This window comes from Sus scrofa, chromosome 9 (genome assembly GCF_000003025.6).
Source record: "Sus scrofa isolate TJ Tabasco breed Duroc chromosome 9, Sscrofa11.1, whole genome shotgun sequence".
NCBI classification, from domain to species: Eukaryota; Metazoa; Chordata; class Mammalia; order Artiodactyla; family Suidae; genus Sus; species Sus scrofa.
In genome coordinates, this window is record NC_010451.4 from 27,912,327 (window position 1) to 27,929,136 (window position 16,810).

The following is a 16,810-nucleotide window of genomic DNA, read 5'->3' on the forward strand; positions in this document are numbered from 1 at the left end:
ACCTGTGGATTTGGGAGGTTGACCACATTTCTCATATCAAACTGCATTCAGACAGTACTTACAAATAATGCTAAATAACTCAGGAATGATAGTAGGTATTTTGTCCTGTTTTTTAATGGGAATAATGGTAATGTTTTACTATCTTAACATTATGCATAATGCTTATGTAAGTATTTACCTATTCCTTTCTAAATAAAAGTTCTAAAAACCTTAAAAAATGTTGAATTTTGTCAAATACTCTCTATTAAATGCCTTTTCTGCAGAAAGATAATCACATGGAACCATCTGTGACTCGCAAAAGAAATTATATCAGCAGCACTTTCACTATGCTTAACTCTAAAGTCTGAAACACTTCCTGTCTTCTCCACAATTAGGATCATGTTAATAAGCATTCCGCCTAATTAAATATCCTTTAGGGACGTACTTTTCCTTCTCTCTCTATTATTAACTGAATACAGTCATTATTACTCCTTACTATTAACTGAATAGAGTTGATATTACATATTGCATCATGAGTATATTAAATATATTTTATATTTATCATTTTTCCATACTTTCCAATTTTTAAAAATAATCTCTATGTTTCCATGATAATTATTTGACCTTTTTACTAAAACTTTTACACATTCAGAGCTTTTATGCTTGTAAACCTTAAGGGGGCTAATATCTGCAATATAATCTTCAAATCACATCAAAAAAATCACAAGCCCAATAAACATGCTATAGACTATCAGCAGTATAATAGGCAAAACCCTACTTACTACAGCCTAGCCAGCTGCTGATATCACACACTTGTGGTGACAAGAGGCGAACAGCTTTCACTCTGATTCTCAATCTTGTAAAAGTTCTGCACAGAAACTCTTTTTTTTTTGGTCTTTTTGCCTTTTTAGGGCCACACTCAGAGCATATGGAGGTTCCAGGCTAGGGGTCAAATCGGACCTGTAGCCGCTGGCCTACACCACAGCCACAGCAAACACACAAACTCTTAAGGAAGAATTCTGTGTACCAAATAACATGTAGTGGTAAGAGTAGAAGTAGTAGCGATTTTTATTTTTTCTTTAATCCTACTTCTACTTCCCCAAAATTATTACTTTTATAGTAAAAAAACTCAATGTTATTATAAAAGATACAAAATTTTACAAAGGAGAGTTAATGGTAACTTTGGAGAGAAAGTTTCAGTAAAATGGAAATCATGAGAGTGTGGTCTGAAGTCATTTCTCTATTAAGCATGGAAATGAGACAATTTTCAAGTGGAATTTGATGGAGGTGAATTAATGACTGCCTCTCTTCCAACTTTTCCTCATATAATTTCTTCGAAGCTTTTTCAACCCTCTGATTTTTATCTAAGTATCTCCTATTGGAAAAAAGATCATTAACAGGCTGGAAGGGACAGAGATGAGGACTGAGATCATGATTAACAGGCTGATGACGATTTGTTTCACAGAAGAGAAGAAGTACATTCTGGATGTGTGAGCATATGAGCATGAATGGAAGTGAGAATGAGCACATCTTTTTAATGATTTTTTTTTCCATTATAGGTGATTTACAGTGTTCTGTCGATTTCTACTGTACAGCAAAGTGACCCAGTAATACATTTTATATATATGCACACACACACGTATTTTTTTTCTCATATTATCTTTCATCATGTTCCATCACAAGTTACTAGATATAGTTGCCTAGTGCTATACAGCAGGATCTCCTTGCTTAATCACTCCAATGCAATAATTTGCATCTATTAACCCCAAACGCTCAGTCCATCCCACTCCCTCCCCTCCCCCTTGGGCACAGTTTGTGTAAGGAACTATGAGAAGAATCCCTATCTATGGGGGTGGGATTACATCTGGGAACAGCTGGAGATACAGTGTGATAGTTGTGACGGGACCAAACACACAAAGAACCCTGAATACAGGCTTAGAAGTCTGCATTTAATACTCTAAGCAGCGGGTCCCCTTAAAGAATTTTTAAACAGGAATATCACATTATGAAAGTGACGTCAGAGGAAGATCAGTCTCACAGTAGTGCATTAGCTGCCTCAGAGAAAGACAAGACTATCACATAAAAACTAGGGGACTATTAAGAACGGAAAGTAAAGGGGAAATGAGCATTTTTCAAAAGATATGACATTTTGATAATAAAAGACAAAGTAACTTAGTATTTCTCATTCTCTTCCACTGATTCAGTTAAAATATTTTTGAGTACCTTCCACATCCCTAATGATACAACAGAAGACAATAGATTTGCTTAATTTGTATATATATTTTATTCTTTTTCTTTCCAGAAAGTTTTTCTTTAAATTCTTGTTTTTGTAAATGCCTTCTAAATACTTGCTTATATGTTTAAATGTGGTAGCACTTTGTTTATAACGTAAAGTGCTTTAGAATATTCTGTTCTCTCTGCTTCCAAGGTATACCATCATCATAGTGCCTGTCATATAATAATCACTGATCTGCTTACCTCCTTTTCCACTACAGGGCTCTGAGTTTCATGCCAGCAGAGATTATGTCTTACTGGATACTTTTTCCCTATACACTCAGGAAACTTCAAGAGAGTGCCACTGAGTTAGTGAATAAATGCACAGATATTATTGGGAATATGAATAAAACAGAATGGCCTCCTTTAGTTTCCCAGTCTCAAGTTTCAGTCAATTAGGAGTGCTTCTCAAACTTTTCCACCAATCAAATATAGCAAATGGAAGAACAAATGCTGTCAGTGTCTCATAGAGCTTTAGGATACAACTGGCCTACAAGTGTGAAGAGTTTTTAGGTCACATTGATTCGGGCACTATTCTATGCACCAGAGAAGTAACCAAGGCTCCTACCTTTATACAGCTCAATTTGAGACAGGTCAGATGAACAGTCATCAAATAAATAAGAAAAGATCCTTACTATTTTAGCGCAATAAAACTTTTTTTTCCCACATGCATGGCATGTGGAAGTTCCCAGGCCAGGGATCAAACTCTTGCCACAGGAGATGGGGCAATGACAACAACAGATTTTTAACCCACTGCAACAGGAGAACTCCTAAAACATTTTATTTTTATCAGCAAAACTTTTAAAATTTATTTTTTATGTAACAATAAAAATAACCTTTTCTTTTATGGTTAATATTTTTGGATCTTATTTTTAAATTCCTTCCTAAGTCATAAATATACTACATTTTCTTTTAAAATTTAAAATTTTTGATCTTCAATTTCAAGTGTTTAGTCTAATGAATTCAACTTTTGTGTTAGGTGTGCATTAGGAATCCAGCTTCTTTCCCCTACCCCAATATGTCTAATCCAGTGCTGATTACCAAATAATTCATTCTTTCCCCACTGATTTGTTATACCATCTCCAATATGAATACAGAGTTCCTATAAATATCCGTCTATTCTTGAACTTGTTCATGTCTCATTCATCTATTTCTATTCTAATTACTTTGGCTTTATATTTGATTAAATGAATCCCCCACTTCCTTTTTCTTCTTAAGTAAGCTTGACCTTTTACCTTCTTGTATAAATTTTAGGATCAGCTTCCCAAGTTCTACAGGATAAACTTGAATTTGGTTTGAAATGATAGTGAATTAACAAATACACTGAAAATATGTGACATTTTTCAACATTCCCAGGCTTTTGTGTTTATTCATATATTTTAAATAGTTTGGGCTCTTTAATAGAGTTTTATAATTTTTCCATGAAGTTCTTGCATATTTTTAATAGACTTATCTCTGAAAGATGAAATTTTGTCACTCTTATGACTGAAAATTTTTTTAAATTTTATGGCTGCATCCACAGCACATGGAAAAGTTTCCGGGCCATGGACCAAATCTGAGCCGCAGCTGCAGCAACGCTAGATCCTTTAATCCACTGCAGTGGGCAGGGGATCAAACCACTGCAGCCGGATTCTTAATACACTATGCTACAGCAGGAACTCTGGGAATATTTTTAAAATCAAACTCTCTAAACAGTTTTCCTAAGGTACAAAAGCATGCTTTTAAGTTATCTTGTATTCAGCATCAGTGCTAGTAGTGTATTTATAGATTTTTCTTAAATTTTCCATATAGATATTCATCCATAAATAATAAAAATTTGTTTCTTCCTTTCATTCCTCATATTACTGATTTTTTTTTTTATTTTACTGGCTAGGACTTCTAGAATAATGCTAAATAAAGTGGTGACAGAAGTCATACCATGTTTTTAAGTTCAAAGGAAATGCTTCTAAATTTTCCCATTAAGTACAAGGGTTATGGTGGATATCCTTTATCTGGCTGAGTTGTTCTTCTCACTTCCTAGGTTCTTAAGAGTTAATGCTGCTAAAAGGGGTGCTGGTGTTAATGATAAATAAGTGCTAAAAAACTTCAATCATTTTTGCTCTGGCTACTGAAATAATTATGTGTAAAAGACACTGTTCTCTGTTTACCTAACGTCTGCTCTGTGAGCCTTAACTCATTCAACTAGAGTTGCACACTTACAGACATGTCAATATTACATTCATGTACACACTCTAGATAAGAATAATGCAATATAAATTTTGAAAGGATAATTACACCTACTTGATTTAAATCCATTACATATTCCCAAATAAGGTCAGATGGTTAAGAACAAAACTCAAAATTTGTGACTTTTATGTCATATACAGATATATATATGTACAAATTATACAAATATATAAATTATGAAATCAAATAGGCCTTCTAAAATAGATAAATGACAGAATACAATTTTATTTTAATATTTGGTTCTAAATTGCGGACAAACATCAGTATAAGGTGCCACAGCACAGACATCAACAAAGAAAAGGAAATGCTGCAGAGCTTGATTTTCATCTTTTAATCACCACCATTTAAGGAACGTACTTCACTTGAAGCCCAATGCCACTAATTATACTTTATAAATTCAGAGCGGTGCATCTGAATTTTAAAATCCTACATTTCATAGGATTTAGTCCTCAGTGCGCAAATAAATCAACTAAACACAAGTCCCCTAGGTTCTTAATTCCACTAAGTGAAAACTTTAAAAATGTTTTTATTAAAGAAGGCCTGAATTTAAAAATTGCAAATTTATAAAAAATAATTTGCAGTATTAAAAATTCTGTATGAAAGGATTTTCAGTTTTTTAAATGAAATTAAATAGACTTCACTGCCAAAGAAAGAATAAACAAAGAGAAAACACTGTATTTAATATCACTGAAGAAATATGATTTATCAAGGCTGAGTTGTGTACAGTTTTTCAGAAATACATCTATTGGATTAAATCTGTACATGACTTTTTCCACAAGATGGTTCACAAAGTGAAAAAGTAACACTAGTAGAATTCCACCTGAGTAAATACAAGTTCAAGATATCTAGAGTAGTTACATATACCCCTAATAATTTTCCATTCCATGTTACTGATGCAGGAGCAAAAAATCTTATTTGAGTAAGAGATTCTTTTTTTTTTTTTTTTTTTTTTTTTTTTTTTTTTTTTTTTTTTTTTGTCTTTTGTCTTTGTTGTTGTTGTTGTTGCTATTTCTTGGGCCGCTCCCGCGCATATGGAGGTTCCCAGGCTAGGGTTGAATCGGAGCTGTAGCCACCGCCTACGCCAGAGCCACAGCAACGCGGGATCCGAGCCGCGTCTGCAACCTACACCACAGCTCACGCAACGCCGGATCGTTAACCCACTGAGCAAGGGCAGGGAACGAACCCGCAACCTCATGGTTCCTAGTCGGATTCGTTAACCACTGCGCCACGACGGGAACTCCCTGAGTAAGAGATTCTTTATAGAAGTTTTCACAGCTGTTAATCTACAACCACATTATCCTTTCAGAAAAATGTCACTTCATGATACCTGTAGCAGAAAATCTATACAATTTGATCTAGTATTTTTAACAAAATTGGATTAACTTTTCAATGCATTGTTTTTTTCCACACTTCTATTTAAAAGCTGTTACCAGTAGAACTTATAAAGTGTTGAGGCTCAGGGCAGAGATAAACAATGAGGCCATGTGGGGAACTCAGATCCTAGAGGCTAACGAGCTTCAACCATCTGTAATGATATTCTAAACTACCATACCAAGCCCTTCATTTCACAGGTAGAGCCAAACTATGGTCAAAGAGCAACATACAGCTGTCGGCAGTTAGTTCCTCCTGTAATTAACTACAACGCTACCATTTTATAGCCACTAAAGGTACACATACTGAAAACAAAATATCATTGAACAAAATTGAGAAAGGGGAGAGACTAGATTCCACTACAAAAATCCATTTTATGATTAGTTAGAAAAGCAATTCTCATTCATTAAGAAAGTAATGGTGAAAACTGCTATTTCTACCACCAAAAAAAAAAAAAGTATTAAATATATTCCTTTTAATTAAGAAAATCTCTGATTGCCATGACTAGGATTTCCAAAACTATGCTAAATAGAAGGGATGAGAGTGGACATCCTTGTCTTGTTCCTCATCTTACCCGGAATTCTTTCGGTGAGAATGATGTTAGCTGTGGATCTGTTATATATGGCCTTTATTATGTTGAGGTAGTTTCCCTCTAGGCCCACTTTCTGGAGGGTTTTTATCAGAAATGAATGTTGAATTTTGTCAAAAGCTTTTTCTGCATCTATTGAGAGGATCGTATGGTTTTTATTCTTCAGTTTATTAATGTGGTGTATCACACCAATTGATTTGCAGATATTGAAAAATCCTTGCATCCCTGGGATAAAACCCATTTGATCACAGTGTATGACACTTTTAATTTATTGCTGGATTTGATTTGCTACTATTTTGTTGAGGATTTCTGCATTTATGTTCATCAGTGATACTGGCCTGTACTTTTCTTTGTGGTATCTTTGTCTGGTTTGGGTATCAGGGTGATGGTGGCCTTAAAGAATGAGTTTGGGAGTGTTCCTTCCTCTGCAATTTTTTGGCACGGTTTCAGAATGATAGGTGTTAACTATTCCCCGAATTCTTGATAGAATACACCTGTGAAGCCATCTGGACTTTTGTTGGAAATTTTTTAATCAGTTTCAATTTCAGTATTTGTGACTCATCCATGTATTTTTTTCTATTTCTTCCTGGTTTAGTCTTGGAAAATTGTACCTTTCTAAGAATTTGTCCATTTCTTCAAGGTTTTCCATTTTATTGGCATATAGTTGCTTGTGGTAGTTTTTTATGATCCCTTGTATTTCTATGATGTCTGTTATAACCTCTCCTTTCTCATTTCTAATTTTATTGATTTGGGTCCTCTCCTTTTCTTGTTGAGTCTGGCTAAGGGTTTATCAATTTTGTTGATCTTTTGAAAAAAAAAAAAAAAACAGCTTTTAGTTTCACTGATCTTCTCTACAGTTTTGTTTCTATTTCCTTTATTTCTACTCTGATCTTTATGATTTCTTTCCTTCTGCTAACTCTGGACTTTGTTAGTTCTTCTTTCTGTAGTTACTTTAGGTGCAAAGTTAGGTTGTTTGAGATTTTCCTTGTTTCCTGAGGTGGGCTTGTATTGCTATAAACTTTGCTCTTAGAACTCTTTTTGCTGCACCCCATAGGTTTGGATTGTTGTGTCTTTGTTGTCATTTTCTTCTAGGTTTTTTTTGTTTTGTTTTGTTTTTTTGTTTTTGTCTTTTTGCTATTTCTTTGGGCCGCTCCCACAGCATATGGAGGTTCCCAGGCTAGGGGTCAAGTCGGAGTTGTAGCCACCGGCCTACGCCAGAGCCACAGCAACACGGGATCTGAGCTGCGTCTGCAACCTACACCACAGCTCACGGCAACGCAGGATCGTTAACCCACTGAGCAAGGGCAGGGACCAAACCCTCAACCTCATGGTTCCTAGTCGGATTTGTTAACCACTGTGCCACGATAGGAACTCCCTTCTAGGTATTTTTTAATTTGCTCTTTGATTTCTTCAGTGATCCATTAGTTGTTTAGTAGCATGTTGTTTAGTCTCCACGTGTTTTTTTGCAGTTTTTTTCTTGCTGCTGATTTACAGTCTTATAGTGTTATGGTAGAAAAAAAATGTTTTGATATAATTTCAATTTTTTTTAATTTACTGAGGCCTGATTTGTGGCCCAGAATGTGATCTATCCTAGAGAATGTTCCATGTGCACTTGAGAAGAATGTGTATTCTGCTGCTTTTGGATGGGATGGTCTATAAGTATCTGTTAAGTACATCTGGTCTAATGCATCATTTAAAGCCAGTGTTTCCTTGTTGATTTTCTGTCTGGATGATCTGTCCATCGCTGTAAGTGGGGTGTTAAAGTCCCCCACTATTACTATGTTACAGTCAATTTCTCCTTTTAAGGCTGTTAGAAAGGCCACATATGACAAAGCCACAGCTAACATCATTCTCAATGGTGAAAAGCTGAAAGAATTCCCACTAAGATCAGGAACAAGCAAGGATATCCTCTCTCACCACTTCTATTCAACATAGTTTTGGAAGTCCTAGCCATGGCAATCAGAGAAGAAAAAGAAATAAAAGGAATCCAAATTGGAAAGGAAGAAGTAAAACTATTACTGTTTGCAGATAACAAGATATTATACCTAGAAAATCCCAAAGATGCTTCCAGAAATCTGTTACAACTCATCAATGAATTTGGTAAAGTTGCAAGATACAAAATTAATACACAGAAATCAACTGCACTTCTACATAGAATCAAAGTTCAGAAAGAAAAATTGGGGAAACAATCCCATTTACAGTCACTTTAAAAAGAATAAAATACCTATGAATAAACCTACCTAAAGAAGAGACCTGTAATCTGAAAAGTGTAAGATGCTGATAAAAGAAATCGAAGATGACACAAACAGATGGGAAGATAGACCATGCTCTTGGACTGGAAGAATTAATATTGTCAAAATGACTATACTACCCAAGGAAATCTACAGATTCAATGCAATCCTTACCTAATTACCAATGATATTTTTCACAGAACTAGAACAAAACATTTTAAAATTTGTTCAGAAATGCAAAAGACCCTGAATAGCCAAAACAATCCTGAGAAAGAAAAATGGAGTTGGAGGAATCAGGCTCCCTGACTTCAGACAATACTACAAAGCTACAGTCATCAAAACAGAATGATACTAACACAAAAACAGAAATATAAATCAATGGAACAGGATGGAAAGCCCAGAAATAAACCCAAGCACATATGGTCAATTAATCTATGACAAAGGAGGCAAGAATATAAAATGGAAAAAAGACAGTCTCTTCAAAAACTGGCACTGGGAATACTGGACAGCTATATCCAAAAGAATGAAATTAGAATATTACTCCAACACCATACAGAAAAATAAACTCGAAATGGATTAAAGACCTAAACATAAGACCAGATATTATGAAATTCTTAGAGGAAAACATAGGCCAAATTGTCTCTTACATAAACTGCGGCAATATCTTCTCAGATCCACCTCCCAGAGTAAAGACAACAAAAACGAAAATAAACCAAAGGGACTTAATTAAACTTAAAAGTTTTTGCAGAGAAAAGCAAACCATAAACAAAACGAAAAGACAACCCATGGGATTCGAGAAAATATTTGTAAGTGAAGCAACTAACAAGGGATTAATCTCCAAAATATAAAAACACCTCCTGCAGCTCAATATCAAAAAACAAACAAACCCATCAAAAAATGGGCAGAAAATCTAAACAGACATGTCTCCAAAGAATACATATGGGAGTTCCTGTTGTGGCTCAGCAGAAACGAACCTGACTTGTATCCATAAGGATGCAGGTTTGATCCCTGGCCTCTCTCAGTGAGTTAAGAATCTGCCTTGGATGGAAGCTGTGGTATAGGTAACAGACATAGCTCAGATCTGGCATTGCTGTAGCTGTGGCGTAGGCCAGCAGCTGTAGCTCTGATTTGACCCCTAGCCTGGGAATTTTCATATGCCCGCACCTGTGCCCCTTAAAAAAAAAAAAAGATGACAACAAAGACATATAGCTGTCCAAAAAACACAAAAAGATGCTTAACATCACTAATTATTAGATAAATGCAAATCAAAACTACTATGAGGTACCACCTTACACCAGCCAGAATGGCCATCATCAAAAAGTCTACAAATAATAAATGCTAGAGAGGGTGTAGAGAAAAGGGAACCCTCTTACACTGATGGTAGAAATGTACAATGGTGCAACCACTATGGAAAACAGTATGGAGGTTCATCAAAAAAACTAAAAACAGAACTATCATAAATCTAGAAATTTCACTCCTGAACATCTATCCAGAGGGGAAAAAAAAACATAATTAGAAAAGATACATGTTGGGAGTTCCCGTTGTGGCACAGTGGTTAACGAATCCAACTAGGAACGATGAGGTTGCTGGTTCAATCCCTGGCCTTGCTCAGTGGGTTAAGGATCTGGCGTTGCCATGAGCTGTGGTGTAGGTCACAGACATGGCTCGAATCCTGCATTGCTGTAGCCTCTGGCCTCCAATTAGATCCCTAGCCTGGGAACCTCCATATGCCATGAGAAGCGGCCCTAGAAAAGGCAAAAAGACAAAAAAAAAAAGAAAGAAAGAAAGAAAGAAAAAATATACGAACACCAATGTTCATTGCAACACTATTTACAATAGCCAAGGCATGGAAGCAAGTTAAATGTCCATCAACAGAGGAATGGATAAAGAAGATGTGGCACATATACAATATGGAATATTACCCATAAAAAAGAATGAAATAATGCCATTTGCAGCAATTTGGATGGACCTAAAAACTAAGTCAGTCAGACAATAACAGACAAACATCATATGATATCACCTATACGTCAAATCTAAAAAGAAAGGAAACACATGAACTTATTTGCAGAACAGAAATTTTGAAAAACTTATTAAGGTTATCAAAGGGGACAGGTGGGAGGGTGGGAGGGATGGACTCGAGATTTGGGACTGGCATATGCACACAGAGGTATACGACTGGGTCACTTTGTTGTACAGCAGAAATTATCACAGCCTTGTAAATTAACTATACTTCAATAAAACTTAGAAAAGGAAAAAAATAATAAAGTACGTAAGCCACGGGGGGGAGAAGGGAAGAAGAAAATCTCACTTTGCAATTGAAGAAACTCAACAGCAAAATCATGGAAGCACAGTCTCTCTGGGTTTATGTGCTGTACAGGAATATGACTTGAACCAGAGAGGCAATAAACAGGTAACACCTAGAGGTGTGCCTTTAAGCACATGATTTAATTCAGCTCTTCTGAATATCAGGCTGCTCATCTGAATCAAATGGGGTAATGATATCTATCTTAAAGGAATGTAGTGCAAGTTAAATGAGATGAGGCACATATAAATATTTATCCAGGTAGCATGCTAGATTTTTTCAATATTAGAAGGAAATTCTTCTTCCCACTCTACACACACACTTGAAATCACGCTTCACTTTTAAGTGATATTAAATGTTATGCATTCACTTCCCTCCCATAAATGAAAAAAAGACTGTAATTCAAATAAATATATACTTAGTAATCAAAGATAACTTTTAAAATGAGTAAATAGGACAACAGGCATCCTAGACCTATTAGTTTTCTTTTTTTCTCTGTCGTTTCAGGCATTCTGCTATGGAAAGTACAGTTAACCTTGAGTTGTCCCAAACCATCTCTCCTTAATTTAACATTAACAACTGTCTCTTTTGTCAGCTAATAAAAATTCTCTAAGGGCTCCGCTAAGTTGTGAAAGATGCTGAATTAATACAGCGGCAGTGGGGACAATTTCTGAAGTCATGGAGCTGATGTACAAATTTAACAGATTCCCTTGGTAGACTAGTGCTAAAAAAGTCAATAATTCAGACCTCGAACTGATGATTCTGAAAGGAGGGAGGGATAGAGGGAAGAAAGAAGGAAGCAAAGAAGGGGAGAAGGAGGGAAAGAGAGGAAGGAAGGAAGCAAAGAGAGATAGACGGAGAAAGAAAAGAGAAAGAGAGAAAGAGAAAGGGAAGGAGGCAGGGAGGAAGCACACCTAATGCTCAGATCTGGCTCTCTAATACCATTCTCCAATAAAAGAAACCTGGCTCCCTGAAAAATGGATGACAATTCTAGGACTAGGGCAGGAAATATCTAGATGAGCCGGGAGCACCTTGTTGTGATGGAAACTAAGAAACAGCTGAAAAAACAAACAAAAAACACCACCAGGATGGGATTGTGTCACAAGATCTGACTGAAAGAACTCCCAGTTTGGAGTTGAAACAGTTTGAGCAACAAAGTAGTACCCAATTGTAATATATAAAATATCCCTGAGTCCATACTGATATAAATTTAATGATTGCAAAAATCAATAAATGAGGGAGAAGAGACAAATCTCTCATGAAGAATAAAATGTGTATGCATGCAGATGTTCCACTCTAAGAAGGTAGAGCATAAGCACAGGCTCCTTAAGCATGGACTGTATAAGTTACCTCTTTCAAAGAGTACAATATAAGGATGTGAGGGGGGGAGCATTTTACAGTGAAAGAAGCTAACATTCTCTCAACCTAATGATTAAGGTTATTAACATCAACTGTGATAAATCAATCATGTTGATAGTATGTACCTCGGTATGTGATGAAAATGGCTCTTTACCTCTGTGGCCTTCTTCCTCAAAACACATCTACAGACTAATAATGGCTAAAATATCAGACATTCTACAAAGTAACTGAGCAGTACTCTTCAAAATTATCAGGGTCTGTTTTCCTAGGTCAGCCCCCCAAGGTAACAGAAATAAAAATAAACAAATGGGACCTAATCAAACTGACAAGCTTTTGTACAGCAAAGGAAACCACAAAACACACACACACACACACACACACAAAGACAACCTACAGAATGGGAGAAAACAGTTGCAAATGATGCAACTTACAGGGGCTTAATGGCAAAACATACAAGCCAACATACAACTCAACAACAAAAAAATAAACAACCCAATCAAAAAACTGGGTAGAAGACCTAAAGAGACATTTTTCCAAAGAAGACAAACAGATGGCCAACAGGAACATGAAAAAAAAAATGCTCAACATCACTAATTATTAGAGAAATGCAAATCGAAACTACAATGTAGTACCACTCACACTGGTCAGAATGGCCATCATTAATAAGACTACAAATAACAAATGCTGGAAAGGATGTGGCAAAAAAGGAACCCTCCTACACAATGGTGGGAATGTAAATTTGTACAACCACTATGGAGAACAGTATGGAGGTTCCTCAGAAAACTGGATATAGAACAACCATATGATCCAGCAATCCCACTCCTAAGCATATATCTGGACAAAACTACAATTCAAAAAGATACATGCACCTGTATGTTCACAGGATCACTATTCACAACAGCCAAGACATGGAAACAACCTAAATGTCCATCAACAGATGAATGGATTAAAGAGATGTGGTACATACACACAACAGAATACTACTCAGCCATAAAAAAGAGTGAAATAATGCCATTTGCAGCAACATGGATGCAACAAGATATTCTCATACTAAGTGATATAAGTCAGAAAAAGAAAGACAATTACCATATGATATCACTTATATGTGGAATCTAAAATGTGGCACAAATGAACCTATCTACAGAACAAAAACAGATTCACAGACCTGTGGTTGCCAAGGGAGAGGGAGTGGGATGGACTGGGAGTTTGAGGATGGTAGATGCAAACAATTACATTTAGAGCAGATAAGCAATGAGGTCCTACTGTATAGAACAGGCAACTATATCCAATCTCTTGGGATAGAACATGATGGGAGACAATATGAGAAGAAAATGAATGTATACAAAGTGACTGGGTCACTTTGCTAATGTATAGCAGAAACTGGCACATTGCAAATCAATTATACTTTAATAAAAAATATGTTTGTAATAAATAAATAAAAGATATGACTAAAAAAACCTATCAGGGTCATCAATAACAAAGAAACTCTGAAAACCTATATCACAGTCAAGAGGTGCCTCAGGAGACATGACTAGTAAATGCAATGTGGTGTCCTGGATGGACCATGGAACAAAGAGGAGGACTTTAAGTAAAAACTAAGGATATCTGAATAAAGCACTGATGTTCATTAATAATCATATACCAATAATAATAATGTATCAACACTGGTTCATTAATTTTGACAAATGTACCACACAAATGCGAGATTATAATAGGGGAAGCAGGATATCAAGTATATGAGAACTTTACTATTTTTGCAATTTTTCTGCATTAATAATAAGTACTAATAATACTTATAATAATACTTATTATTTTGTTGCTATTATGGTACATATGACATCCTGAGGCAATAAAGGGGATCTGTATATAGAGAAGCTGACATACAAATATTAAATATATAAATTTTTTAAATAGTAATAAATTGATGAAAGGCAACAATATTTATGTCTACTAACTCTTTATTAATGATGAACCCTGCCCTAAATGAATATTATGCTTCGAGGTAACAGCCAATGATATTACAAAGTCTTTTTAATCAGCCAACACTTATTCAGATTATAAAGGTAAATCTTTATCATTTTTGTAGTGATGTTAGTCACTTAAAGTGATGTTAAATGCCAATTTAGTATTTTATGGCATTTCACAAAAGTTAATGGCAAATATGCAAAAGCCTTTACAGATGTTTCTAACCTGTTGTATTACATTTGATGGATTCTGGTTTTGAAAATAAACTGCATGAAAAAGACACTCTCAATATATGCTCAATAGCAAATGACTTCATGAATGAAAAACAGTATGAAAATGTAAGCACTGAGAAGGCGGTCATGGTCAAAATAAAAAGAGTCTGAATTGGAGTTCCCGTTGTGGCGCAGCAGAAACGAGTCCAACTAGGAACCACGAGGTTGCGGGTTCGATCCCCGGCCTCGCTGAGTGGGTTAAGGAGGTCACAGATGCGGCTCAGATCTGACATTGCTGTGGCTCTGGCGTAGGCCGGCAGCTGTAGCTCTGATTAGACCCCTAGCCTGGGAACCTCCATATGTTGCAAGTGAGGCCCTAAAAAGACAAAAGACAAAAAAAAAAAAAGACAAAAAAAAAAAAAAGTCTGAATTAAGTTTTAAAGGTTTTTACCACACATGAAATTTATTTTCCCCACCATTCACAGAGAAGCAGTAGTAGGAAAGCAGATGAATCTAAAAAAATACAAAGTGCTACAGGATATCATTGGTGTGGTTAATTTCATAGCAACAAGACCTTTAATAAAGACAGGAATACTTAAAAATATGATGAGATATATAGCAACTATGCACAGTACTGAAGTGATTTAGCTCCAGAATTGGACTACATGAGCTGGAATACTGACAATTAAATTTATGATCTATGAGACTTTGGACATGTTATTTAAACTATGAGTTACTGCCATCTGTAGAATGGTGATAATAATAATTTCTACCTCACAGAACTGGTAAAAGTATTACAAGAGATATTTCGTTAAAGCACTTAGAACAATACTTGGCACACGGTAAGTACTCAATAAATATTAGCTATTATTGGAAATAAAGCATTATAGGCGTAATCATGAAAATCTTTTATATCACAACTAAATTCATTTATTATCTTTTGGCAAAGAACTTAAGAGATAACAAACTCAGAGATGAATTACACATTTTTCTTTTACAAATAAATAAGAATGGCCAGTTCTGAGATATTAAAGCCACAAAGAGCCAATAGAAAATACTTCACTAGAACTTAGAAATAGTATACATACCCTCAAATCAGGAGAAAAGTTCTCTGCAGAAGTTGAAATGGAATCCGATGATACAACAGAAGCTGATTTTGTATGCACTGAATTCTCTGAATGAGAAGTGGAAGCACTACAAGATACAAAAACAAGTATGTTTGAAAAATGGGGGTGTTAAACCCAATTTCAGCAACTTTATTAATTATAACTCCATGATTTATTAAAACTTCTACTGCCAACTAGTCCTACTTTGCCTATTCAATCTTATCTCCAAATATTGATAAACTGCAAGTTCTATTCCTGCTGGGCTGAGTATTCTTATCATTCACATTCCCTCTGGACAGGCTTCCCCAGTGCTCTTGAATACACTCCAGGCTAATTCTTTCTTTTTATTTGACATCTATTCATTCATCCAATGACCAAGCAAAATCATTACACCAGGGACCATGATCTGGAGATAAATATGACATAATCCTCATGTTCATAAATCTTAGAAGCCTGTAGAAGAGACAGACAAGTAAATAAATGGTACAATGTGATAAGAACTTTAACTACACACACACACACACACACACACACACACACACACACAGTGGTGGGGGTGGGGAGGCAGAGAAAAAGAGAGAGAAGGCTATGAACTGACAGCTAATTAGAGGGCCAATTTTTCTCCCAAGAAAAAAGAAAGCACCTAACTCTACCCAGAAAAGTTCAGGGAAGACTTCACAGAGGAAGTGATATTTGAACTGAGTCTTGAAAGATAGGAAACTGCCAGGTGGACAAACAAGGGAATTCCCAAAAAAAAAAAAAAAAAAAACACTGCAAAAGTATAGAATTATCAAAGAGCACTGAACATTTGAAAAACTACAAATAGTCTGACAGGGCTGGATGAGCAGAAGAACAGAAGATAAAGATGGAAAAACAAGCCAAGCCTGCCTTTGTACCTTGTACCTTTGCAGGAAACCAAATTCTATACTTTACACTTTTCACAAGCCTCTTAAAATACCTGTTTCTTCCGTTAGACTAAATAATCACATTCCAGTTACATTTACTCTCTTAAATACCTACACAGCTTTTGATACCTGCCTTTTTCTGTTTATTGATCTCAGGTATGTAAAGTTGGTCTCATCAACTAAAATTTAAGTACCCCAAGAAGGAAGACTGTGTCCCTATTTTCCATAAAATAGACTTCAGTGTCTGTGTATCATGTATCATGATTTGCTAAAATAAAAAACAGTGACAAT

The 16,810-nt window shown here is 35.6% G+C and overlaps 1 protein-coding gene across 7 annotated transcripts in view; it reads right to left on the bottom strand.

Annotated features, from left to right (window-relative positions):
- Positions 1 to 16,810, bottom strand: part of MTMR2 (myotubularin related protein 2) — a 110,114-nt gene that overhangs the window by 47,992 nt on the left and 45,312 nt on the right. For all 7 annotated transcript variants that reach the window (XM_003357252.4, XM_005667262.3, XM_003129797.5 and 4 more), the window contains one exon: positions 15,597 to 15,702. Coding sequence is in view for 2 of the 7 variants with exons in the window: in XM_005667262.3 (XP_005667319.1) it covers positions 15,597 to 15,702 (106 nt within the window). In the remaining 5 variants the exon portion in view is untranslated. The remainder of the gene's footprint in view (positions 1 to 15,596; positions 15,703 to 16,810) is intronic.